This window comes from Lygodium microphyllum, chromosome 13, assembly GCF_053477565.2.
Source record: "Lygodium microphyllum isolate KBCC chromosome 13, Lygodium_microphyllum_v1.1.10, whole genome shotgun sequence".
NCBI lineage: Eukaryota > Viridiplantae > Streptophyta > Polypodiopsida > Schizaeales > Lygodiaceae > Lygodium > Lygodium microphyllum.
Window position 1 is genome coordinate 88,561,451 of NC_141147.1, and position 26,917 is coordinate 88,588,367.

A 26,917-nucleotide genomic window follows, 5' to 3' on the forward strand; every position below is an offset into this window, starting at 1 on the left:
GTGCACTGTCTTGCTTCGATTGGCAGTGTCAGGGTTAACCAGAGGGATCTGACCAAGGCGTATTGATGAGTGTGTCAGGGTTGCAAGCGTGTTTGGGGACAATTCTAGAGGGGGAGAGTGTAATCCAAGTATGGTTATGCTAACCCGGTTATCCCTCTGGCCAAAACAAAGGTAACCTATCCATGTCAAAAGCACTTTGGCAGTTGGCAAGTACGATTTGATGCAATGCTCTTAAAATTTGTGTTTATGCAGATAAGAATATGTGCATGCGAATTCATATATGACAGGGCACTTAAGTAGACAATCTCTCCAACCAGAGACCCATCACTTCAGCAGATTTTCCCAAATTCCATGGTGATGGAAGAAGTAAATCGCATGGCTTGGTTTGGAACTTTGCAGAACCCAGTTGATGCATATTCTGCCATAGCCACCAAAATAAGGAACATTTGGGTTGGATTCAACATCATTGCTCGATATGGTCGAGGTGCTTGACTATATGTGAGAGAAAGTACCAGGATTGGCAATAATTTGCTAGTGATAATTGATATTTGTGTTGCATCTAGTAATGATTTGTATCTCCAAATGTCACATGATCTGACACTTCTATATGGCCCATAAGGCCCACCACCTTCAAGATAAATTAAAGATGGGACAAATAACATCATTGCTCGGTATGGGCTGAGGTGCTTGACCATATGTGATAGAAAGTACCAGGATTGGCAATGGTTTTACAAGTGATAATGGATATCCGTGTTGCATCTAGAAATGTTTGCATCTCCAAATGCAATGTCATTTGGCACTTCTAAATGGTCCATAAGACCACCACCTTAAAGATAAATGAGAGGTTTGACAAATAACACCCTCTCCTCTCTCCAATCACACACTTACATTTTCATCTAATGCTTTATCTACCTTCTAATTGTTTTAATTGTGATATGTAGGGTGTTTGTGTAAGCAACTAGAAGCATTTCTATTCAGGGACATTCAATGCAACCATCCATTTGGTGGTAGGAGGTGGTGGCTCCCACTTGCCAAATTTTAGTAGCCTTAACTCAACTTGGAGCTTGGTTAAGGATCGTGATTTTGGCTTCACAAAGTTAATTGCTTACAATTCATCTAGTTTACTTTTAGAATATAAGAGGAGTAGCGATGATAGTGTTTTCGACTATTTTTGGATATCAAGAAGATATCCAGATATTCTTGGGTGTGATAGTTTGAATATGTGTCTTGAAATCACATTAGCTACATAGTTTGTGCTATACCAATTACAATTTCATCCACACAAAGGCAAACCTTACAAGATAGTTTTTTCAATATGACTACTGGAGCATTCACCTACTAGTCTTATATGAAGCAAAGTAGTGCAACGTTGCTTTTGTTCATGATGGAATGAATATGTGGCTTAAAACCATTCTCAATGTGAACTTGAAAATGTTTGTTTTTTCCCCTAAAGTTTGTAAAATAGTACAACTTTATCAAATCCTTTATATATTGTTGAGGCTTGACTGTGTAAGACATGCATCTAATAAGAAAAACACCACTTTGAAAAAGTTGGCACATTCAATGCATTGGATGGAAGCATTTCTAACTTATTACACTTTTACTAAGTTCCATCAAAGCTTTAGAGAACTTAAGTTGATGGTTTTATATTAATTCTCATGAATGTAATTTGAGAAACTAAATGAGAGGGGTGGTCTAGATTTAGCTAGTAAAGTGTTACTAATTGTGATTCTTGGCACCCTCACACACACACACACACACACACACACGGCACACACACCCCAACAAAGAAAAGAAAAAAATGCCAACTTAGAAATAACAATAACATATTAACTTAAAGACATGAAAGACGAGTTCTAAATAACTTTTATTGAAAAAGAGACTTAGATAAATCAAAGATGAATTGTAAAAGTAATTGTCATATGTAAATCACTAAATCTCATATGCATGCACCCAATCATTGTCCATGTTGAGCTGGACTTGTAACCCCCTAGAACAAGTTAAATGTCTTTGCCTTATGTAAGAGTAAATATATTTACCATGTTGACTAACAATTGAGAGGTTTAATACTTTTATGGTAATCTCATTCTTTTATTCATCATTATAGGTGTTAGAAATGCATTTATCTACAAATTTTGAGAAACTTATTCCAATAGTAAAAGGAGAGAATGGATATGGCACTAATGTGAGGAGTTAAAGAACGTGATCAATTTAGATTGATATGACTTAGTTAGCAATCAACTTGTTAAAAAAAGGTAACCTTGCAACATTGTGAGGTTTGATGTGGCGACCCGTTTCACATTATTCAATTAGCCACTTATTAAGTTCATACATGGGATCAAGAGGCACAGTTGAGAATTTATCATCAAGTCCTTACATGGTTGAGCATAGACAAGAGAGGAAATGCATGGAAATGGGATAATCCTTTCAAAGGGAAATCCTTTAATGACTTGCTTGGTCATTAAATGCACCATGTATATTTTTTAAAAAAAGAGTCAATGTTGTCAAATCTACATTTAAAAAAAAAGTCAACATGATTGTAAGGACATGCCAAAAGTAACCATGGTTAGAAAAAGAGGTGTATGAGTGATTATTATTAAGCTCTAATATTCAATTTCCTTAATGGGGGGTTAAAATCATAGGAGAATTCATGTTTAGAGTGAGTATCCATAGCATGTTTGCAAAGATGTAATAAACTTCTTAAACAAGATGCCTAATAGCCCTAAAAGAGTTAGCTTTCCTATGCAAAGTAACAAAAGGGTTGTGCAATTCAATAAGGACATTGTCTACAATAGTATCAATACATCCAAGCCTTCTAATGTTTAAAAAATTATATTCATGCGACTCCAAGTAGACTTGCACATAATAACTTTCAAGAAAAACCACATCATATAAGATGTATCATTGAAGATCCCTTATCATGAAGTAGTGCTTGCTTCCAACTAATGCAGTGGTGCAAATTGAAAGCTCTCATAGCTTTTATGAGTTACTTCTATCCTTGCTTAAATTCCCTATATTATTAAAATAATTTTTTGGCTCTCTTCTTCCTCCCAAAAAAAGGCACAAGATAAAGATTTTTAGATACTTTTTTATCTTATTCTTAATTGATGGGTTGTTAGCTACAACTCTCCATAGCACAATATTCAATTTGTGAGGAGTGGCTCTTTAAGTGGCTTTCAAGCTCTCTTCCTTGTCTTATTACTTGCTCTTGGCTCCATAGTAGCCTAATAGCTTTAGTCTTCTCTATCCAACGAGGCTTAAGCTTAACAAAATCTTCTATTATTTGTAGGTCAACTATAGTTTAATCTTTGCAATTTACCCATAATTTGATCTATTGTTGACAATTAGTTCTTAAAGAGATAGGTTAGCTTTCCTCCTTTTAGCTAAAAATCTCATGCAAACAATCCTTCTCCTTGTTTAATCCATGCTTCCTCATTAGGGCTCAATGTCTTAAAGGTCAAACTTAAATTTTGTTGAAAATGGTCATGGTCAATAGAGAAGAATCTAAATAATATTTCTTAGTATGTTGGCTTCTTTTGAAGCAAGAGTGAGAAGTTCAAGGACATGTTGTAATCTCGTTGTTCCTTCAAAGTTATGGAGTAAGCTGGAGAAGGGTTTTTCTTTCGTGTGAACACCCATCAGTAGATGTGGTACTTAGTACCTTAGGAATTGCACTTTCATTATCATTCTCACATAGTGGATGTGACATTCCAACACCCTGTTGTTCACTTGTACACTGTGAGTATGTGTGAGTGTATCCATGCTGCTAAATTGTAACCTAATGGTGGTATCAAAGCTGTACATCTTAGCCACCACCGCCACCACTACCACATGAGCTGCTGTTGAGCCTCGAGCTCAACGGCTCTCCTCCTCATTGGCTATCTTGCACATTGCTGCCTAAGAGTACCTTCTTGCCTGCTGTTGCCTGATAACTTCTGCCACATTGCTGGTGTAGTTGATTCTTATCCATTAGTTGGTCGTTGCCTGTTGCTTGACCCTATCCCATCATTGATAGCCTCAGTGTCAATAGGCGCCAGCCCGGAACTGTGTGAATTGCATTTCGTCTTCAGCCCTGACGTGAATTGCACTTTTGTCTCTAGCCTTGACACATTCTCCATTCTGGTGGTTTTTTGATGGTGACTTGGTTGTACACGTCTGTGTCGTGTTGATTCAACTTGACAGCCCCTGTCTTTGCAGTCGATAACTCAGCCACGTCATGCAATAAATGCTTTGGTTCTATTTGACATTAGAAAAATCAATATTCATTATAACCATGTTATTGCTTAGCCTTAATTCATATAAAAATCTTATTTGCACGCAGCCTCTTAACAAACACGAAATTTGGGGATTTTTGCAGTAGCCATAAATTTCTGCCCAATTTCTTCAAACAAATTGTGGCTTTTGTCTGAAACCCCTAAATTTCACCAAAATCTCAGGGATTTTTGTTCGGTACACGAAAATGTCACAATTTCATTGCAAAAAATTCGGGGCTTTTAAACTTGAAGCCCAAATTACACCAAATTTCAGCAAATAAGTTTGGGTCTTTTGTGAAAATTGTCCAAACCCATTGACATTGAGGCCAATTACACCTTCTACATTGACATTCATAAGCATTGGAGCCTTTGTAGCTGCAGTTTTTTTTTCGTCATAATGAATTGTGTGAAAAATTGTAATTTTTTGGTATTTTCTTTGCCTTTTCATACTGCTGGACCTACATGTACACATTTGGCAGCAGTTGTGAAAAATCAATTGTATGGAACAAGGAACGATAGGATGAAATGATTTGCTCAATATGTGTTTGGGGACTTCGATAAATTGGATGGACTAATTATCCAACGTGGGCATACATGATGAAGCATGTTTTAGTTGCCAAGCAGCTTTGGGGTTATGTATGTGGTTTAGAGATTCACAAATGGATCTTTTGCTCCAACCCTTGTTGCACCTTCCATCGTTGATCAATTGAGATGGGATGGGCATGATGTCCAAGCACATGCTTTGATTGTAGTCTTGTGCAAAAAGATAGGTTATAACTTATCTCTCATATTCGGTTGTGCACAACGGATAAGCTTGCTTTTTTATATCAAGTGTGCAATGAGGCTCGTGTAGTGTATTTGCACAAATAGCTTGAGATGAAGCATGTGATAGAAGGTGACTCAATGGATGCCTACATTACATGTGTCAAAGACATAATGGAGCAACTTGCAAATATTGATGAAATAATTCCTGACTCAAAAGAATACGCTCAGACTTGTATGGAAGATGGATGGAGAGATTAGGGATATAGGAAGAGGCCACTATAGAGGCTTAAGTGGGATCTTGGGGAGTGGATATGGAGAGATCCATTTGCAGATATGCCCCAAGATGTGCCCTTCTTTGGCTATACCACTAGGCTGGGGAGGATAATATAGATGAGCAAGATTAGAGTGGTGGTAGCTGCAACTCAACACTGGATTATCTAGGGTATATCGCCTTTCCTTGTAGACTTGTGGAGGAGATTGGAGGACAGCTTTAGACCAAGAAAGATTTCACTCTTTCTTTGGTTACTAGCACACATGAGTTTAGCAGTTGGTACATATCCATGTATCGTGCCTTACACACTTGAACAAAACGGTGTGATTGAAAGAAAAAATCACACTTTGATGGAAATGGCACGTTGTATGCTTTCACACAATAAGATGTTCCCAAACTTTGGCTTACACAATAAGACGTTCCCAAAGTTTGGCTTGATGCTATTATGTGTGCATTATATGTATTGGATTGTAGCCCCACTAAAGAATTGGCTGAATGTATACCTTATGAGGCTTGGAATGGCCGGAAAGTAGTGGTATCACACATTCGTGTCTTCGGTTGTTTGGTATATACTTTGGTGCTAGCCACAAAGACATAAATTACAAGACAAGGCTGCCAAATGCATTTTCATTGGTTATAGTGCAGAAAGTAAAGGGATTTGCCTATACCAAACCTCCACGAACAAGGATTTTGTTAGTAGAGAGGTGGTGTTGTTGAATATGCTTGTCAGTCCTTCATGGACTGCAAAAATCAGCCCAATGTTGCACCTATGGATATGTTTGGCAATTTGTTACCATTGTTTCAGTAAGTGCACACGATTTTGGTCAATTTCAGCAACTTATTGAGGTTTTATAGCAGCAAAATCAGTAGCAAACACATGCTGAATAGTAGTCATCCCATTGATCAAGGCATTGTTGATGATGGAGTAGCCGATGAGAGGGCTGCTATTCAAGAAGCTAAAACAGTCCCTAGATGGCCATTAGATACATTATGGGATAACAAACAACCCATTACACTTCCCCGTAGAACTAGAGCAGCCACTTGCCATGCACATGGTAACTTGGTTGCCCAAGTACTTGTAGTTATTGCATGCAACAAGGAACCTGTTTCTTTACATGATGCTTTAGTGGATGAGCATGGGATGGCAGCTATGGAGGCAAAGATAGACTCTATCCATAAAAATGGCACATAGGAGTTATGTGACTTGCCTATTGGCAAGCATGCTATAGGCACAAAGTGGGTTTACAAATCAAAACGCAAATATGATGGTAGCATTGATTACTATACAACACGTCTAATTGCCAGGGGTATGCTCAACAGCATGGGATTGACTATGATGAGACGTTTGCACCCACTTCACATACGATCACCATTTGTAGTGTGATTGCATGCTCATTTATATTGGCATGTGCATTAGTTGGACATGAAGATTGCCTTTTTGAATGATCTTGATGACAAAGTTTATGTCACACAACCTCCTAGTTTTATTCAAAAGGGCTCAGAGAGCAAAGTGCGCTAGTTGCATAAGGCCCTCTATGGTTTGAAGTAGGCACCTAGGCCATGGTATGAAAAGATACATGCATATTTGATTGCTCTTGGCTTAAGTAATTTACATACTAAAAGCATGCTTTATGTATATAAAGATGGAGAGAACCTCTTGATTCTCATTCTTTATGTGAATAATATGCTGTTGACTAGACTTCTTGAGACATAGATTTCAGCCTTAAAGGCTGAATTGCCGCATGCTTTTGATGTCACACATCTTGGCGACTTGCACTACTATCTTGGTCTATAGTTTATTGCAGTTGAGGGGTGGCATTATTTTGTGATAGTCTAAATACATTGGGTAGTGCCTTGAGTTTTTTTAGATGCAAGACTGCAAGCTTATCTCTACTCCAGTTGAGATACCACAGGTTTACACTTGAGGATGTAGAAGATCCATTTGATGCTTCTCTTTATTAGCAGACTGTTGTTTGTCTATTGTATTTTTGAAACACACGGCCGGATATTTAGTTTGGGATATCTCAATTGGCAGGCTTTATGCACAGCCCTGGTACTACACATTGGCAATTGGTCAAACATGTCTTTTGCTATCTTAAAGGCACTCAAACATTGGGCATTTTTTTTAATCATAAAGGCACTTATGTTTGCTTGTATGCATTCACAAACAATGATTGGGCTAGTTGCTTTGATACGTAGGTATCCACTAGTGGTAATTGTTTTATGCTTGGTGATTCATATATTTCTTGGCTGAGCAAGAAGTAGTTTACAGTGGTCACATCTAGTTGTGAGGTTGAATATAGGGCAGCATTTACAACTACATTGGAATGTGTATGGCTCAGACGCCGATCTTAGTGTGGGACAACAGTCACACACTCCTATCTATGCTGACAGTTAGAGTGCCACATTGCTATGGCATGACTTGGTTTATGTCCCTACACATGACAACTTAGTATATGTGTTTACAAAAGCTGTCTCTAGAGAGAAGTTTGAAGCTTTTCGCAAGGCTCTAGGCTTGATACCATTTGGGGATTGATCTACCTATTCCTTATATACGTTCATATCATTCACTTGAGGGGGGGTTTGTTACACTTATCATATTCCTCTGAAGTGCTAGTGTTAATGCTCCCTTATCCATGGGCACTTTTAACCTTCTAGCTAGAGGAGGGTATTCTCCCCATGTGAACACTCATCAGTGGGTGTGATACTTAGTAGCTTAGGGATTGTACTTTCATTATTATTCTCACATAGTGGATGTGACATTCCAACACTCTCCTCTCTACATATTCACTTGTTCATTGTGAGCGTGTGCATGTGTTGCTCAATCTTAACCTAATGGATGATATCCCAAGTGTCCTCATAGTGGAAAGGTCTCACATCCCAAGGAGAAGTGTTGGAAGAAATATGCCCTATTATGAGGACATGTGTTTTTGAAACCTCACTTAACATGTGGATTAATTTTTAATCACATGGTTAAGTAAATGTTGCACATGTGAGATGTAGTTGGGGTTAGAGTACATTTGTAGGCCTAGGTTATTCATTTGGCCGGTTGGTGACATTGGAGAAGTGGTGTTCAATGGTACATAATGCCAATATGATAGTCAAAGATGGCGCAGAGACACTCCGGAATGGAAGTTGCCTAACCAATTTAATTATTGGTCAGTTATTTTTTTTTTTTGGGCACCAAAATAATTATTAGATTAATTTTCATTTTTTAAAAACTGAAAACTAGTATCTAATTATGGATAAAGGTAGAAAAACCATTTGGGAAGGCTGTTACTTGGTGTCAAAAATGCCTATACAAGATAGAAAAACGTCTTTAGAGGCTAGGGAGAGACATTGTAGTGCATTTAGCTTGGAAGAGTGAGGGAGGAGATACTATTGGTTTGATTTGTAGCCAGTGGAGAACCTTTTGGGGTAGCCAGGGGTAGGAGAAGACTGATCTGCAGAGTAGGCAATAACATCTACAAGCTATTGTGATAGGGTAGTAGTAGTAAATGACCGATTCTCTTCAGTTCTTCGTGAAGAAACTCTGAATTTTCTCTCTCCCCAACATTCTCTTTCATCTCCCAGCCTTTCTACACCCTTGCTCTGAGAAATTTCAGATTACAGCATTGAGATCACTAGAGGCTGAGAAATTTCAGATTTCTCTACTGTAAACGCTAATCTGCACAACAGAAATTAGGGTTTAGCAACAATCTCGAAAAGTGTGCCAAAAATTGGAAGCTCCAAGACTTGGATTCAACAGGGTTGAAACTATATTTAGTCAAATTCAAGTGGAGGGACTAGGAAATCCTTGAATTCGGGGCATTTTCCATCTCCATCAAAGCGGGTGAATGCCAATTGACTGCGCGAATCAAGGGGCAAATCAAATTGAAGACCTACTCGTCATTTTGGATAGCAAGGGGAGTTGGAATACCAAAAGGGATTGGGAAAATCCCATTGTACATCAACTTTTTCTTCAATCAAAAGTTAAAGAAATATTGAAAGGGTCGCCAATTTTGGGGCCAACAAGGTGTCCATGGTCCAAGATTGTGTGTTAATTTACATTTCTCAGTTTTGTAATAAATGTTGCTACTGTAACTAAGTTATAATCAGGGAATTACTATCCATCCACGGAAGGAAGGCTAGTTTCATGGTTCCATTGCCGGGATACCATCAAATCCTTTGAATTGGTGGGCTAGAGACACTTGATTGTAGCTCGAGACTATTGCATTAGTGCTGAAATTGCTCTCAGCAGTGAGTTACAGCAAGCATGTCTTCACATGGTGATATGGGATCAAGTGGAGAGAATGCATCACTCCTTCGTCAGTCACATGGTGAAGGGGGATATGCAATGACCAATGTTGGGCATGGATATTAGCATGGACATCAAGCTGAAAATATGGGAAATGATCCAAATATTGGCACTTCAATGCATAAAGAGGTTGATGACCAGCAAGGGCTAAAGAATTTGATGATAGCTTCAAGGATTGAATGTATATAGAAGCAAATCTTTTTGCGAAATTGGCAAAGGATCCCTAGTTTTCTCAATTTGTGAATGCCCCAAGGAAGGACAACAAAGGTAAAGAGAAGAAGACACCTATAGCTTCGGGACTACCACAAGAATTGAAGGAAATGCCTAAGCCTTCTTTGAAAGTGCCCAAAATGCTTGATGAGCACAAACAATTGGTTCCCATGGGGCAGCAAGTGCAAATGCATGGCCAACTTGGTAGTGCCAATCCATGGGAACATGGGAAGCAAGGTAATTATGCACATGCAAGCATGGGACAGCGAGGATACTTTGGTGGCGGTACCATTTTTCATGCTATGGTTGGATAGGGACCGCATACGAGAATGTATGGCTCAAATCCCTATGGTATGCAACAACCAATGCATGACTCACAACACCCAATGTATCCAAGTAATGCAAGTGGAATGCCTAATCCCATGTATGGTAGCATAGCCATGATGCTTGGGGTATAAAGCGGGCCATATGGATATGTATTTGCACTCCCAAGGATTGTTGGAGCACAAGGATTTGGTGCTGGTCATGTAGGAGCATCTGATAGTGTTGTATCATCTAAATACAACAAATATACCCTTTTTGCAGCAGCCTATTTATGATAACTTGATTCCCATAGGTCCACCGAAGAACTATAATGTCATTGGCAAAAGTGTGAAGTTTTAGCCTTTTAGTGGTGTAGAAGGTAGGCTCACAGCTCTTGTTTTTATTTAGTAGTTTGATGCAGCCTACTGTAGAGGCAACTTCACATAGGCATCTAAGATACAAAAGAGGCACTCACATTTTTTAAGGAAAATTTATTGTAGTGGTGGTCTACACTTCTTATTCAAGGGAAGTTACCTACCGCTTCGGTCTGGTTCAAGCAAATGTTTGCTTCAAATTGGTTGACAAGTACCTTTGAAATAGACATTAAGCGTCATGAGAACATGTATTTTTGAAACCTAACTTAACATGCGGATTAATTTTTAATCATATGGTTAAGTAAATGTTAAACATGTGAGGTGTAACTGGGGTTAGAGTAAATTTACGAGCCCAGGACGTGAGCAAATCATCGAATGTCAAAGGCAAAAGTTGCTATAAGTTATGTCGCACAATTACTTGGTGGTATTCGGTGTCAGTTGTTGGCTTAGGTCATTCATTTGGCCATAAGTGTGAGTTTTGGTGACACTAGAGAAGTGGCGTTTAATGGTATCGAACACTGATTTGATGGTCAAAGATGGCATAGAGACACTCGATAATGAAAGTTGCCTAGCGAATTTAATTATTGGACAGCCATATTATTTTTGTGGGCACCGAAATAATTATTAGATTATTTTTTAGTATTTAAAGACTAAAGAGTAATATTTAATCATGGATAATGCTGGAAAAACCATTTGGGAAGGTTGCCACTTTTCAAAAATGCCAACGTAAGACAAAAAAAACTTCTTTAGAGGTTGGAGAGACATTTTTGTGCATTTAGCTTGGAAGAGAGAGGGAGGAGATGTTGTTGGTCTGGTTTGCAGCCATTGGAGGACCTTCTGAGGCAGCCAAGGGCAAGAGAAGACTAATCAAGAGTAGGTGGCAACATCTACAAGTTGTTGAGAGAGGGCAACAACAGTAAATGATTGATTTTCTTCAATTCTTTACATCTATAAGTTGTTGAGATAGAACAATAGCAATAAATGATTGATTTTCTTTGGTTCTTTGCGATGAAAGTTTGAATTTTCTCTCTCCTCATCATTCTCTCTCATCTCCCAACTTTTCTACAGCCTTGCTCTGAAGATTACAACATTTAGATCACCAGAGGTTGAGAAAATATTCAGATTTCTTTGCTGTAAATCCTAATCTGCATAAAAACATTAGGATTTAGCAACAGCCTCGAGAAGTGTGCCAGAAATTGGAAGCTCCAAGACTTGGATTCAACAGAGTTAAAGCTGTTTTCAATCAAATTTAGGTGGAGGGACAAACAAATCAATGAATTTAGGGCATTTTCTATCTCCATCAAAGTGGGTGAAGGCCAATTGACTGCCCGAATTAAAGGGCAAATCAGACTGAAGACTTCTTGGTCATTTTGAACAGCAAAGGGGAGTTGGAATACTGAAAGGGATTGTGAGAATCCCATTTTACATCAACTTCTTCTTCAATTAAGTTAAAGAAATACCGAAAGGGGCACCAGTTTGGGGCCAATAGGGTATCCATTGTCCAAGATTGTAAGTTATTCCGCATTTCTCAGTTCTGTAATAAATGTTGCTGTTGTAACTGAGTTGTAATTAGGGAATTATGACCCATCCATGGAAGGAAGGTTGGTGATAGTATGATAGCTAGGAATTAGTTGAATTCCAAAGATTCCATGAACTTGGATCAATATAACAAGAAGTTTGGGGATGTATTGCTGTCAATTACTTCTTATCGCACAATACCTCTCCATGAGCAGGTGGAGAAGTACCTTTGTGGTTTGCCAAAGGGTATTTAGGATTTTTGCATTAAGTCCACTATTTCCAGCATGTCTCAGCTTATAGAAACTGCTATTACAGCTGACACATTGCTGCATGGAATGGATGCAAGATTCGAAGATAGTGATGCCAAGGCACATGTCACTAAGGCCAAGGCTGAGAAAAAGGGTAAATTGGAAAATTAGGGCAGATCTGAAAACAAGGCTGAAAAAGATAAAGGGCAAAGATCGATTGTATCCAAAGCTGTCTATGAGATACTATGGACCGTTTCAAGTGTTGGAGAGGATCACTGATGCATGCTATAGGCTGAAATTGCCTCCACACTGGCGGATACACAATGCTTTTCATGTGAGCTTACTTAGGCCTTTTCATGGTGATGTGCCAAAAGATGTATTTGCTGAAATTCAGCCTGAGGTTGAAGAGCTCGATGAAATACTGGTACGAGAAGAGATTTTGGCACACAAAGAACAGAAGATCAGGGGTAAGGTTTCTAGAAGGTACTTCGTGAAGTTTCACAATTATTCACCAATGGATGCCAAATGGACGGAGGAGGATGATTTGGCAGACCATCCTCAGTTGTTGCAGCTTTACCTTGATTCTTGCTCAGGTTCAACAGAGTAGGGGTCCAAAGTATTATCTGATGCTCATGAGGGAGCTAGCACCTCCACTCCTCAGTGATGCACAGCTCTAGATGTAGTGGATCTCGGATGTATTCAACATACATTCAAGGTATTGTAAGTGACAATATGTTTACCTTGAGATCACTATTCAGTATACTAGTCATATGTTTGGTATGTAGATGGGTATGGTTTTCATTGCAACTTTGAAGCTGTACATTTGCATTGATTAATGATTATCGGGGACTGATTGACGAATACTGATTTTCAATGGACAGTAATATATGTTATGATGCCATTCACGTTTTAGCCATGGTTTATGCTTGGTTTATGCTATGCTATGGCTTTGCCAGATGAGTTGAGCTCATGAGAAATAGATATGTCACATGATAATTTGGCAATGTTTTTGAGATTCTTTGTGAGTCTTATGTTATGTTATGTTATGTTGGTTGATAATTTTCAGCATGTGTTGGGCATATGGAATGGTTGAGCAACAATGCGCAATGCTATGTTAACTATGATGCCTTGTGGAAATTCCTGTCCACTATTTTGCTTTTGATGCATCTGGTAGTGCAATTGAGGACGATTGCAATGATTTTAAGGGGAAGGGCTGCCATGAGGACATGCATAATTGAAACCTCATTTAACATGTGGATTAATTTTTAATCACATGGTTAAGTAAATGCTACACATGTGAAGTGTAATTGGGGTTAGAGTAATTTTATGATCTTGGGACTGGAGGAAATCACGGGATGTCAAAGACAAAAGTTGCTATAAGTTATGCCACAAAGGTACTTGGTGGCATTTGGTGTCAGTTGTTGGCTTAGGTCATTTATTTGGCCTCATGCTTCTGCTCCTGGTACAACCACAAGTGTTAGTTGGTGACATTAGAGAAGTGGCGTTTAAAGATACCTAATGCCAATCTGATAGTCAAAGATGGTGCAAAGACACTCGGGAATGGAAATTATCCATCTAATTTAATTATTGGCTAGTCAGATTATTTTTCTGGGCACTAAAATAATTATTAGATTAATTTTTAGTATTTAAAGACTAAAAATTAATATTTAATTATGGATAATGCTAGAAAAACCATTTGGGAAGGCTGCCACTTGTCAAAAATGCCCATGCAAAATTGAAAAACGTCTTTAGAGGTCGGAGAGAGGCATTTTAGTACATTCAGCCCTGAAGAGAGAGGGAGGAGATGCTATTGGTTTGATCTACAGCCATTGGAGAACCTTCTGAGGCAGCTAGGGGCAGGAGAAGACCAATCTCTAGCAGTCAATAACATCTACAAGCTGTTGAGACAAGGCAACAGCAATAAATGATTGATTTTCTTCAGTTCTTTGTGAAGAAAGTTGGAATTTTCTCTTTTCCCAACATTCTCTCTCATCTCCCAATCTTTCTACAGCCTTGCTTTGAAGATTACAACATTGAGATCACTAGAGGCTGAGAAATTTCAGATTTCTTCAGTGTAAACACTAATATGTATAACAGAAATTAGGGTTTAGCAATAACCTCGGAAAACGTGCGAGAAATTGAAAGCTCCAAGACTTGGATTTAACAAGGCTGAACCTATTTTCAATCAAATTCAAGTGGAGGGATGAGCAAATCATTGAATTCGGGGCATTTTCTATCTCCATCAAAGTGGGTGAAAACCAATTGATTGCCCGAATTAAGGGGGAAATCAGATTGAAGACTTGCTAGTCATTTTGGATAGCAAGGGGAGTTGGAATACTGAAAGGGATTGGGAAAATCCCATTGTACATCAACTTCTTCTTCGATTAAGTTAAAGAAATACCGAAAGGGGCATTAGCTTTGGGGCCAAGAGAGTGTCCATTGTCCAAGATTATGAGTTAATTTGCATTTCTCAGTTTTGTAATAAATGTTGTTGCTGTAACTAAGTTGTATTCAAGGAATTACCACCCATCCACGGAAGGAAGGCTGGTTTCATTCTCACCTTTGTTTGAGAGTGAAGGGTGGATCTACATTGGAGGCATTGTCTGCCTCTATTTTGACACCAACTATTAACAACGAGCTAGTGTTTCTTCACATTCATCAAGTGGAGGAGCCTTCTTCAGTTATGTTGTTTTCATCATCTCTCACTTTATGGCCTTACTAGACTTGGTACACGATTTGCCTTCATTGAGCAAGACATCATTGTTGAGGAATCTTCTATAGGAGCCATTCTTATAACAATTTGATAGGAGATGGTTGTAAGCAATGAAAGATGCATTACACATTAAATCTTTATTAGCTCATCAAAACAGCCCAGAAACTTGAAGATTATCAAAAGTTTTTGTGTTCCGTAAGCCAAAACCGTAATTTTGGGAGGATCCACATCTGAAAATAGCCAATTGCCCAACCACTCAACTCATTCCTTTTTTACAGGTTACATAAGTCTTTCATGCCCTCTCTAGCTAAGGAAGCCTTTAGCCCTCTTCCATCAGCTGTCTAGCCCTTGCCAATAGCAGCCACACTCCCTCCAGCGCTAAGTGACTTGATGCTACCAGCTACATGGCACCTTTGTATTGGATGTGTTTTGCTGCTGCTATTGATGTCATGAGCCAGTTGACGTGTTTGCTACCTGGCTGCTTGTGTTGATTTCATATGCAGGCTGCCTTGCACCAGATCAGCCTTCCTCATCAGCTCTTGTCCAGCCTCCTACTATTGCCGGTGATTAGCTAACGTCATCTCCAGGTGGTTACATTGTTGTGTTTTCCAAATTTAGCCTCTAGACTACAACGTTTTGGTTCCAAACAAGTTGCCCTTTTAGATTTAGCTCTGATAGATAAGCAATTACAAAGCATGAGACATTTCAGTGTTAGAGCATGTTGGAAATGAAGAGAGAGACCTCCAATATATAGGTGTGGGGCTTGGGTACTGAAAAGTGGAAAGGCTACAAATGACCAGTGTTTGCTGAAAAGGACAAGTATCTAGAAAAATGACAAGTATACAGACACTTGTCTCTTTCAAAGTGACATATCCTATTCTAGATGCTACGTGTTAATTTTCTAGAGAAAGCAACTTCTAAACCTTCTACTCTAAAAATCTCTTAAATCGTTAAAAATTTGAGATAGCTATTGAAGATAGAATTTTCATTGCAAAATTCCACAGCCTTCGACGTGAACATAATTTCCATTTGAGTAACTTTCCAAAATAGTAATCTCCTAAATTTTAGGAGTTGCCAAATTTAGATTTTGGAGAGCTTTATTTTATAGGTTTACCAGTTCATGGTTTGTTTCTTTGATCACGAGCATTTGATTTTGCTTTTGGAAACCACTCATTATGTGAGCTTCTAGTCAATGTGACTACTTGAGTGAAAAAGTCTTATTCATTTGGGCTTTTTGGTCAATTTTCCTACTCGAGTAAGCTTTTAATTTCTCTTGGGCATTTTCATCAATGATGACCCAGGTATAATTTTAAGACTCCCGGATATATCAGACTCTTATAAGAAGTCCATGACTCGTATAGGAGTCTGATTCCTTGATTTGTACATGTTCATATTATAAAGAAGAGCTTTCTTCCAGTAGTATCAATTGAAAAAGATATCAAATAATGCTTACAAAGGATGCAAGTGGATGCTTACAATCAGCTGGGGTATGCAGTATCAGTATGCAGATTTTACTTTGACTGGTCATGCAAAAACAGGAAAAGGGGAATTGCGTTTTCGGCTGATCAATCAGCGCCATGATTTTTCTTTTGGCTATTTCTCTGGTGATATTTCCAATGTCAGTCTGAGCTTTTAGTAAATGCCTTATTTTATTTTCAATCCTGAACAAAATGGTTGATTCATATCATGGCATATTTTAAGAACTGCCCCAACTCATGCACATGCCTTGATTCTGCATGTCAAACAGCCTGTGCTCTTAGCTGTCTCTGAAACAATCAAATTCAAGAACCCCAAAGCTCCTCTTTATGCCCGGTTGGCCATTGGCAAGTCTCCGAATGAGGTATTTGATGGATTGTTTTGGACTGTTCACACGAGACCATGTTCTGAAATGGAAAGGATTAAAACTGTTCACCTGTATCACTCAGATAACAGTCACCTGGACAAGTGGCTATGGGGTTTCTGAGGCAATACCTCTTGTGCGTTGGGGTACTGAAGCGAATAAAGACCAAAACACAGTTTCTGGAGCCACTTTGACCTATAAAAGGGAAGATCTATGTGGTTTGATCTCTGATCCTCTCCTTCTCTCTTTTCTTTTCTCTTTTTTGTGAAAGTCTGTGAGCATTTGTGTGTGAAATTAGTGCTTCAAAGAACCATACTTATAGGGAGACTTGGCATTTTAATGAAGCTGTTCTTTTTTGAATATGTGGGGCTTAATTATAGGATTGGGCTGTTGTAATCAAGCTAGTATGCAAGAGTGTGCTAGCCTCAAAGCCTTTGTATTCATGATGTTTGTTTCAGGGTCACCTGCACATTCTATTGGTTCGCGTGATCCGGGATATTTTCATACTAGCTTCTTGACAAACCTATGGCCAAATGTGAAGTATGTAAAGCTTTTTTCTTTCTGAAATTGTATTGAAGGATATGCCAAGGAAGTAGCATAAGTGTTTTCTCACCAGTCCTGCGATGAAACAGGTTGTAAGCTTGAATTTTCCACATCCTATGTTGCAAACAGAAGGCCGCATATGTTACTTTCAATTCTATAACCACATGTTGAAGCTTGCTTATTCTTAAATGTTGTTGTAATCCTATCTAAAATAGATACAGATCTGGGTGCAAACTGTTTTGAAAAATAAAAAAGAAAAGGAGGATTCTCTAGACAGTGAAACATGTCGTTCGAGCCGAAGCCCAAATAAAGGGAGGGGAAGCATGAGAGACTCTCAAAACAACAGCAAAGAAGAAGAAGAAAATGAAAGAGATGATGTGTCGGATTGTATTGCAAGAAAAAAAAAAGGGTTATGTATGTATGCATGTATGTATTTGGGGGTGTGTGTGGAAAACCCTAACTTCCCAAATATGTTAATCCTTGAAACTGTACTATAGTCTTGAAACCCTGCGTGGTCTACACTTGGCACACAAGGGGGAGCTGATCCCACTAATCCCTTGTCAAAATGCCTTGTCCTAAGACCATGAGTGCTTGACTAATGCACCAATTAATGTGCAAATGTGTGAATGAAATGCAAATGATTTTGTAGCATAGCAAGGCAGAGGACCTCAAGTACATATTCATGACATTCCATGAACAACCTTTTGCAGCATGAACACACTCTTCTCAATCAAGCTTCCTCTATTCGCATTTGTCTTGTGTTGCAATGACCTAGAGACGCATTGCAGGTGCTCCATTGTGTTGTTCCACTCACTGTGTTGTTGTCCTTGTCACATGTATCTCAACTAGTAGGATTTGAGGTGTCGAATTAGAGACCAAGGTTTGCATGCTTAGAAATGTATTGTGAACCCTTAAACAGATCCCTCACATGGAGCATTTGTATCTCGGACATGCCATTTGGGTTGATGGCATCTGAATTGATTACGAAAAGATAAAACTAATGCTTGATTGGCCTATTCTGAGGACCATAAGGCAAGCACAATCTTTCTTGGGTTTTGTTGGTTTGGTTTTGAAGTTCTTAAAGGATTATGCTCATATTATTGAGCCCTTGACATGTTTGCTCAAGCATATCCGAAGCAGAAGTACGTTAGCTTTTGGGTGGTTTGAATTAGTGAGCTTGAGCAATGTTTCCAAATATTGAAACAGCCTGTTACAACTGCATCAATATTGCAGATTATTGATCTAAATAAACATTTTGAGCTTCATACGGATGTGAATGGTTATGTTGTAGGTGGTATCCTTAATCAAGACAGTAACCTATTGTTAGAGATCAGATCACAGCCAGTGTAGTCGGACAGGCAGCCGCAGTGTGCAGTCGGACTGCACAATCGGACTGCCACGTGGCAGTGCGACCTGTGCAGGCAGTTGGCTGCATTTAATGCAGCCAACAGACAGTTTTCTGGTGCCTCATTTTCCCCCAGATTTCTGGCTATAAATAGCCGACATCTCTAGCAGTCTCCTACACTTCTCTGCTCGTAGATTACAGATCGGTGACATGCGTAGATTCTGACTCTGTTCGCAGATTTCAGACAGGAGACAGTGCAGACTGCAGCGGACTTCGAGGTGAACAGCAGGTTGCATCGTTGAGGTGGAGACACGCAGTCCAGCGCACTGCGCCCGTGTATATATCTGCATATCTTTGTATCCAGCACACTTTACACAACAAATCTTCATCTTCCACTGTCTCTTTCTCTCTCTTCTCTCTCTGCATTCTCTCTCTCTCAGTCATATGCTTCCGCACCGCTGCACTCTGACATGGTATCAGAGCAGTGTTAGAGGGCTGACTGAGCGTAGAATCAACCTGAAGAGGAGTTTCTATCGCGACGTAAATTTGCATTTTTAGCGTTTGAGGGCAGACAGGAGGGCTGCGCCTTGGAACAAGGCTGAGGCAAGCGTGGGTGCACAGGAAAGGAGTCTAGGTGGCGGATTTGCTGCTGTTTATTGCTGTTTGACGCGGAGGAAGTTTGAGTTTTCAGCCTACAAGTGCAGGTTTTGCTTTTTCATCGCCTCCGGCGGGTGAAGAAGTTTCAGGACGCGGAAGAGCCTTAGTAGGCTGAGTTTTCACAGTCAGAGGGGGCTGCTTTTGCATTTGTAAAGGCATTACAGGTGAAGATGTCTACAGAGATTGACTTGGAGTTCCAGTCGATTATGGACCGGAAGGTGCCTCGTCTTACCGGCTCTTCCTGCAGATCAGAAGCTCGATGGCGACAATTACCGCATTTGGCGCATCATGATGTTGGCCATCCTTGAGTCCTATGATTTGGCGGAGCTTGTACAGGAGGAGATCGACCGGCCCTCGGTAAGAGAGGAGTCCAAACTCTCTTCCGATGCTCGTGCGGAGTTGGCCAAGGCTCAGTCTCATTGGGACAAACTGAATGCCAGGATTCGTTCCTTTCTCTTTCTATCATGTACTACAGCCGTGATCGCTCACATCGAGCACTTGACGGTGGCTTGGGAGATATGGCTGGAGCTTGATTAGATGTACAATCGGATGACCCTTATGAAGCGGGTTTCTTTGGAGGTACAGATGCGGCCCTTGTCCGTAAACAAGTCTTCTTCGCTGCGGGAGCACATTAATAAGCTACGGCAGCTTCAGAATGCGGGGAAGCCGATTTCCTCTGAAGACATGGTGATCACACTATTGTCCCAGTTGCCGCCACGATTCGGTACATTTTACTCTACTCTTATTGCTTTGGGGTGAGAGTCTACTCTTCGATGGGAAGAGTTGGCTCCTATGGTCTTGAACCAAGAGGAACAGTTAAAGGGACAGAATGCTTCCAAGACGGAGGCGTTGACAGGTCAAGCATCTCAGAAGAAGGGGAAGGACCAAAAGAAGAAGAAGGGGGATAACAAGTCCAAGAAGGACAAGGACAAGGACAAGGACAAAGACTCCACATGTCATATTTGTGGAAAGACTGGCCATTGGACGAAGGATTGCCCTGACAAAGACAAGAAGGACAACAACAAGAAGGACACAAAGGATTCTGGAGCGGTGGCTGCACCCTCATTAGCTACATTTCTTCATCTAGTTGTCATTGAGGACTCTTCACCGAATGCTTCTGATGCTGCGATGATGGCTCCCCAGGCTCGAGAGTGGATCGTTGATAGTGGTGCCACCCGGCACATGACTTCTTCATTAGATGGTGTTGCCCAGTTGCGACCCTCGCGTGGGCAGATTCTCATTGGAGATAGCTCTTCAGTATCTATTGCAGGTCAGGGTAAGATGCAACTTATTCCAGTTAGACAAGGTGGTACCCATACCTCAGAGGTTTTGCATGTACCAGGCTTAGGGTACCATCTCCTGTCAGCTCATAAGATTTGCTCCCTTGGCCTTTTGGTGGAATTTGACAGTTCTACGGTGCGAGTCCTTGATCGTGGATCGAGGAAGGTTCTATCATCTGGATATGAGGAGAATGACATTTATAAGTTGAAGTCTTCCACCGCCCTCTCTACTCTTCTTCTTACCTCTCAGTCACAGTCAGAGTTATGGCATGCTCGGTTTGGTCACCTCAACTATGATTATCTTCGGAGGGCGTCACGTGGACAGCTTGTTCGAGGGTTGCCGGATATAGTGGTGAGCCAGCAGCCATGTGTCTCCTGCATTCGGGGGAAGCAGCATAGGGATGCCATTCCCCACACAGCTTCGCGGCAGTCTACTTCACCGATGGAGCTTGTCTCTACGGATCTATGTGGCCCTATGAGGAACGAGTCCTTGCGTGGTAGCTTGTACTTCATGCTGATCGTAGATGACTAGCAGGATGACATGGGCCTATTTTTTGGCATTAAAGTCAGAAGCTTTCTCACACTTCAAGGATTGGCTTCTCTTTGAGGAGAACCGATCGGGCCAGAAATTGAAGATCTTGCGCTCCGACAAGGGCGGTGAATTTGTTTCTAATGAGTTTGCTCGGTTTTGTGCAAATAAAGGAATTCACCGGGAGTTTGCCAATACCAACACTCCTCAAGAAAATGGCATTCTTGAATGGAGAAACCGCAGTGTGATCGAGATGGCGGGCACCATGATGGAGCACCGACAGACCCCTTAGGTTTTGTGGGCCGAGGCTGTGGCTACTGCAGTCCACATCCTTAATCAATCCCCTACTTCGATCGTCGAAGGGATGACCCCATTTGAGGCTTACTTTGGGACCAATCCAGATGTTTCTTACTTTCGGGTCTTTGGGTGTGATGCCTATGTTCACATTCCCAAGGCTCACCGTGATAAATTTGAAGCAGCTTCCCGAAGACAGGTATTTGTTGGCTACAGCTCCCAGTCCCAAGGCTATCGATTGTATGATCTCGTCAAGCGGGATGTGTACACTAGCCGCGATGTGCGGTTTATTGAGGTTCCGGCTATATCAACGGGTGAGGAGCATCCCGTTCTTGGAGATCCAGGGGAGAGTTGGGCTCCTGCTACAGTTCCATTGGAGTCCGTGCCTTTTGATTATGATTCTGTTTCTGACACAAAGTCTATTGTTCCACCGGTCACCCCTGAGGAGTTACCACCGGTGGATATTCCAGAGTCTTCTGTTGATGGAGAGCGACGAGGGGAGGTTCGGCCTCCTCCTCATTGGGCCCATGACACACTCCGTGATTCAGGGATTTAGGGGGTTCCTGAGGAGTGGGGACCAGAGGATGGTCCGCGGCGGTCACGGCGGCACCAGGCACATTCTATGGAGCTTGTTTGCTCTAACTATTGTTTGATGACCTGTGTTATGCAGGATCGAGAGCCCACCTCCGTGAAGGAGGCTTTACAGTCCACACCATGGAAGAAAGCTATGGAAGCCAAGTTGGAGGCTATTGAGTGGAATGGCACTTGGTCACTCGTGCCCCGCCCCCCGAATAAGAAGGTGATTGGCATCAAGTGGGTCTTCAAGACCAAATACCTTAGCGATGGTTCTTTGGATAAGCACAAAGCTCGCCTTGTTGCTAAAGGTTTTGCACAGCGCCCAGGGATTGACTGTCATGATACTTTTGCCCCCACAGCTCATATGGCAACCATTAGAGTTGCTCTTGCCTTGGCTGGCCATAGGAGATGGCCTGTTTACCAGTTGGATGTGAAATCGGCCTTCCTCAACGGTGATTTGAAGGAGGAGATCTATGTTGAGCAGCCTCCTGGCTTTGGATCTTCAGATGGGAAAGTCTACAGGTTGAAGAAGGCCTTCTATGGCCTCAAGCAGGCTCCGCATGCATGGAATGAGAAGATTGATTCGTTCCTCCAGTCTCAGTTGGGATATCGGCGTTCCAAGGCCGATCCGCAGCTTTATGTTCACACTTTCGAGGATGGTTGTGTGCTTTTTGTATTATATGTTGATGATTTGATTGTCACAGGTGATGATGCACAGCAGGTCCAAGAGACGAAGTCAGCTTTACATCGGACGTTCGTCGAGATGACGGACTTGGGTCTACTCCATTTCTTTTTGGGCCATGAGATTTATTAGTCTCAGAGGGGGATCTTCATCTCTCAATAGAGATATGTACAGGAGCTCTTGGTGTCTTTTGAGATGGAGGATTGTTGGACCCTTTCTACTCCTATGGATCCGAACTAGAAGGCTACTTCCCATTTAGCTTCTCCTATGGCGGATGCTTCCCGCTATCGTCAGTTGATTGGATCCTTGATTTGGCTTCTCAACACTAGGGTTGATCTTTGTTTTGCTGTTGGGCTCTTGGCAGGGTTCATGAGTGAACCTAAGACGGTGCATTGGTAGGCTACTCAGAGGATACTTCGGTATTTGAGGGGGACGTCTGATTTAGGGATTCATTATCCCGCAGGGATAGATGGTTCAGATCTTGTACTTGCAGGTTGGAGTGACTCGGATTGGGCTGGTGATGTGGACCACAGGTGGTCTACTACAGGTTACTGTTTTACCTTGGATGCAGGTGTTATCTCATGGAGTAGCAAGAAGCAGCCCACGGTAGCCCTTTCGTCTACTGAGGCGGAGTATCGGGCCGCTTCTTCTACCACATGTGAGGCTGTGTGGCTTCGGAGATTATTGGAGGAGCTTGGGTGTCCCCAGACTCGTCCTACTTTGCTGCAATGTGACAATGAGAGTTGCATTGCCTTGGCACGGAACCCTGTTTTTCATGCCCGGACGAAGCACATAGAGATCCAGTACCACTCCTAGGCACTAAGTGACTCTAAGGTTAGGGCTTATTTTGGGGTTTTCTATGACTGTTAAGTGGTTAGGGTTTCATTTTTTACTATCTAAAGATACTTCGTGCGACATTTACAAAAGTGTGGCATTATTCAATGTGATTGTCTTGAGTGTTGTAGTCTCTCTCACTCATTAATAGTCTCTCATTTGTGATTGAGTATCATTGTGCGTTGATTAATTGTTTCATTCTCATTCATTTTTCATTAAATTAATTGCCCAATTGCTTCATGCTAAGGCCAATAGTGGTATCAAAGCCACTTACCTTCTTCACCCTCACCATCGCTCGTGATCACATCACCACTAACCATTGCCATTGAGCTCTTTACACTCAGCCTATTGCCCCTCGGGCCATTGCCCTCATGCTGGTTCTAATTCTATCATTGGCAATTGCCCTTTGTGTTGCCATCTTCGCACGTTTGTTGCCAAATGCTACTTGAGACTCCGCTCAAGAATTTGTCTTGATTGGTGTGCCGCCTAGAGCCTATTATTCCTGCTTAGCAATCTCTCGACTCTTTGACCGGTACAATGGCTTGATTTATGTCCCTAGTCTAGTCAACAGTGCCAACAACACTAACATGGCCACTTGCATATGCGCTCCCTACAGTTGCATCTTGCTACCATTGACTAGCCTTGTTCTTGTCACCACCCAAGGCTCCACTTGTTGAGTTAGCCACGATATGGTTACACTCCTTTGCCTTGATCACCACGTTGTGTAGTCGCATATCACTTGAAGCCACGTTGGACTGCGTGCCGCCTTGCCGTTTTGCCCTCGATCTATTGACCCCATCGCAATTCGTGTCCAAGGAAGATTGAGAAGAAAGGAGAGAAGGGTGGGCACCGGAGGGGGGCCTCAAAACTATCTCCCACGGGGTCTTTAAGACCCCGGGGAGTTCGGATCAATGGCTGTGGTTGAGGCCGAAAAAAGGAGTGCATCTTGACCTCTACTTTTTAACAAAGTAAACCCAGATGACATAAAAAACTCGCCTACCAATAGTAATCCCAACCAATCAGAAAAGTGGGGTTTGACCAAGGAACGGTGTCTCGAATTTCCACGTAGTTTGGTGCGACGACCAAAAGTAAACCCATCCAACCTTGTAAACGCAACCAGCCCGGTGGAATTGATTGCGTGGGCTGCCAATGCAAGGAGACAATAGATTCTGTGGGGCCCACCTCTAATGGGGCATTCAATGAAGCCGTTTGTAGGGTCCCGAAGAAAATTAACTCTAATACAAGTTTTTGAATCGTAGATCAAAAGGAATTATCCCCACACAGTTATCTACTGTCCAGTATTCATACAAGGCCCAATCCAGTGTGCAACAGTGCACTGTCTTGCTTCGATTGGCAGTGTCAGGGTTAACCAGAGGGATTTGACCAAGGCGTATTGATGAGTGTGTCAGGGTTGCAAGCGTGTTTGGGGACAATTCTAGAGGGGGAGAGTGTAATCCAAGTATGGTTATGCTAACCCGGTTATCCCTCTGGCCAACCTAGTTATCCCTCTGGACAAAACAAAGGTAACCTATCCGTGTCAAAAGCTCTTTGGCAGTTGGCAAGTACGATTTGATGCAATGCTCTTAAAATTTGTGTTTATGCAGATAAGAATATGTGCATGCGAATTCATATATGACAGGGCACTTAAGTAGACAATCTCTCCAACCGGAGACCCATCACTTCAACAGATTTTCCCAAATTCGATGGTGATGGAAGAAGTAAATCGCATGGCTTGGTTTGGAACTTTGTAGAACCCAGTTGATGCATATTCTACCATAGCCACCAAAATAAGGAACATTTGGGTTGGATTCAACATCATTGCTCGATATGGTCGAGGTGCTTGACTATATGTGAGAGAAAGTACCAGGATTGGCAATAATTTACTAGTGATAATTGATATTTGTGTTGCATCTAGTAATGATTTGTATATCCAAATGTCACATGATCTGACACTTCTATATGGCCCATAAGGCCCACCACCTTCAAGATAAATTAAAGATGGGACAAATAACATCATTGCTTGGTATGGGTTGAGGTGCTTGACTATATGTGATAGAAAGTACCAGGATTGGCAATGGTTTTACAAGTGATAATGGATATCCGTGTTGCATCTAGAAATGTTTGCATCTCCAAATGCAATGCCATTTGGCACTTCTAAATGGTCCATAAGACCACCACCTTAAAGATAAATGAGAGATTTGACAAATAACACCCTCTCCTCTCACCAATCACACACTTACATTTTCATCTAATGCTTTATCTACCTTCTAATTGTTTTAATTGTGATATGTAGGGTGTTTGTGTAAGCAACGAGAAGCATTTCTATTCAGGGACATTCAATGCAACCATCCATTTGGTGGTAGGAGGTGGTGGCTCCCACTTGTCAAATTTTAGTAGCCTTAACTCAACTTGGAGCTTGGTTAAGGATCGTGAATTTGGCTTCACAAAGTTAACTGCTTACAATTCATCTAGTTTACTTTTAGAATATAAGAAGAGTAGCGATGGTAGTGTTTTTGACTATTTTTGGATATCAAGAAGATATCCAGATATTCTTGGGTGTGATAGTTTGAACATGTGTCTTGAAATCACATTAGCTACATAGTTTGTGCTATACCAATTACAATTTCATCCACACAAAGGCAAACCTTACAAGATAGTTTTTTCAATATGACTATTGGAGCATTCACCTACTAGTCTTATATGAAGCAAAGTAGTGCAACATTGCTTTTGTTCATGATGGAATGAATATGTGGCTTAAAACCATTCTCAATGTGAACTTGAAAATGTTTGTTTTTTCCCCCAAAGTTTGTAAAATAGTACAACTTTATCAAATCCTTTATATATTGTTGAGGCTTGACTGTGTAAGACATGCATCTAATAAGAAAAACACCACTTTGAAAAAGTTGGCACATTCAATGCATTGGATGGAAGCATTTGTAACTTATTACACTTCTTTGCAAACATGGTATGTATACTCACTCTAAACATGAATTCTCCTATGATTTTAACCCCCCATTAAGGAAATTGAATATTAGAGCTTAATAATAATCACTCATACACCTCTTTTTCTAACAATGGTTACTTTTGGCAAGTCCTTACAATCATGTTGTCTTTTTTTAAAAATGTAGATTTGACAACATTTACTCTTTTTTTAAAAAATATACATGGTGCATTTAATGACCAAGCAAGTCATTAAAGGATTTCCCTTTGAAAGGATTATCCCATTTCCATGCATTTCCTCTCTTGTCTGCGCTCAACCATGTAAGGACTTGATGAAAAATTCTCAACTTTGGCAAGCCCTCAAGAAAGAATGAAGTTGTACCAAAGCCTATTCACTAGGCTACATGACAAGCATACCTACAAATGTGCCTCTTGATCCCATGTA

At 40.9% G+C, this 26,917-nt stretch overlaps 1 protein-coding gene across 1 annotated transcript in view; it reads left to right on the forward strand.

Annotated features, from left to right (window-relative positions):
- Positions 1-26,134, forward strand: part of LOC148026879 (putative inactive purple acid phosphatase 27) — a 117,138-nt gene extending 91,004 nt beyond the window's left edge. The window contains exon 10 of the mRNA XM_087690352.1: positions 25,826-26,134. Within this exon, the coding sequence (XP_087546478.1) occupies positions 25,826-26,134 (309 nt within the window). The remainder of the gene's footprint in view (positions 1-25,825) is intronic.
- Positions 26,135-26,917: the final 783 nt, after the last annotated feature.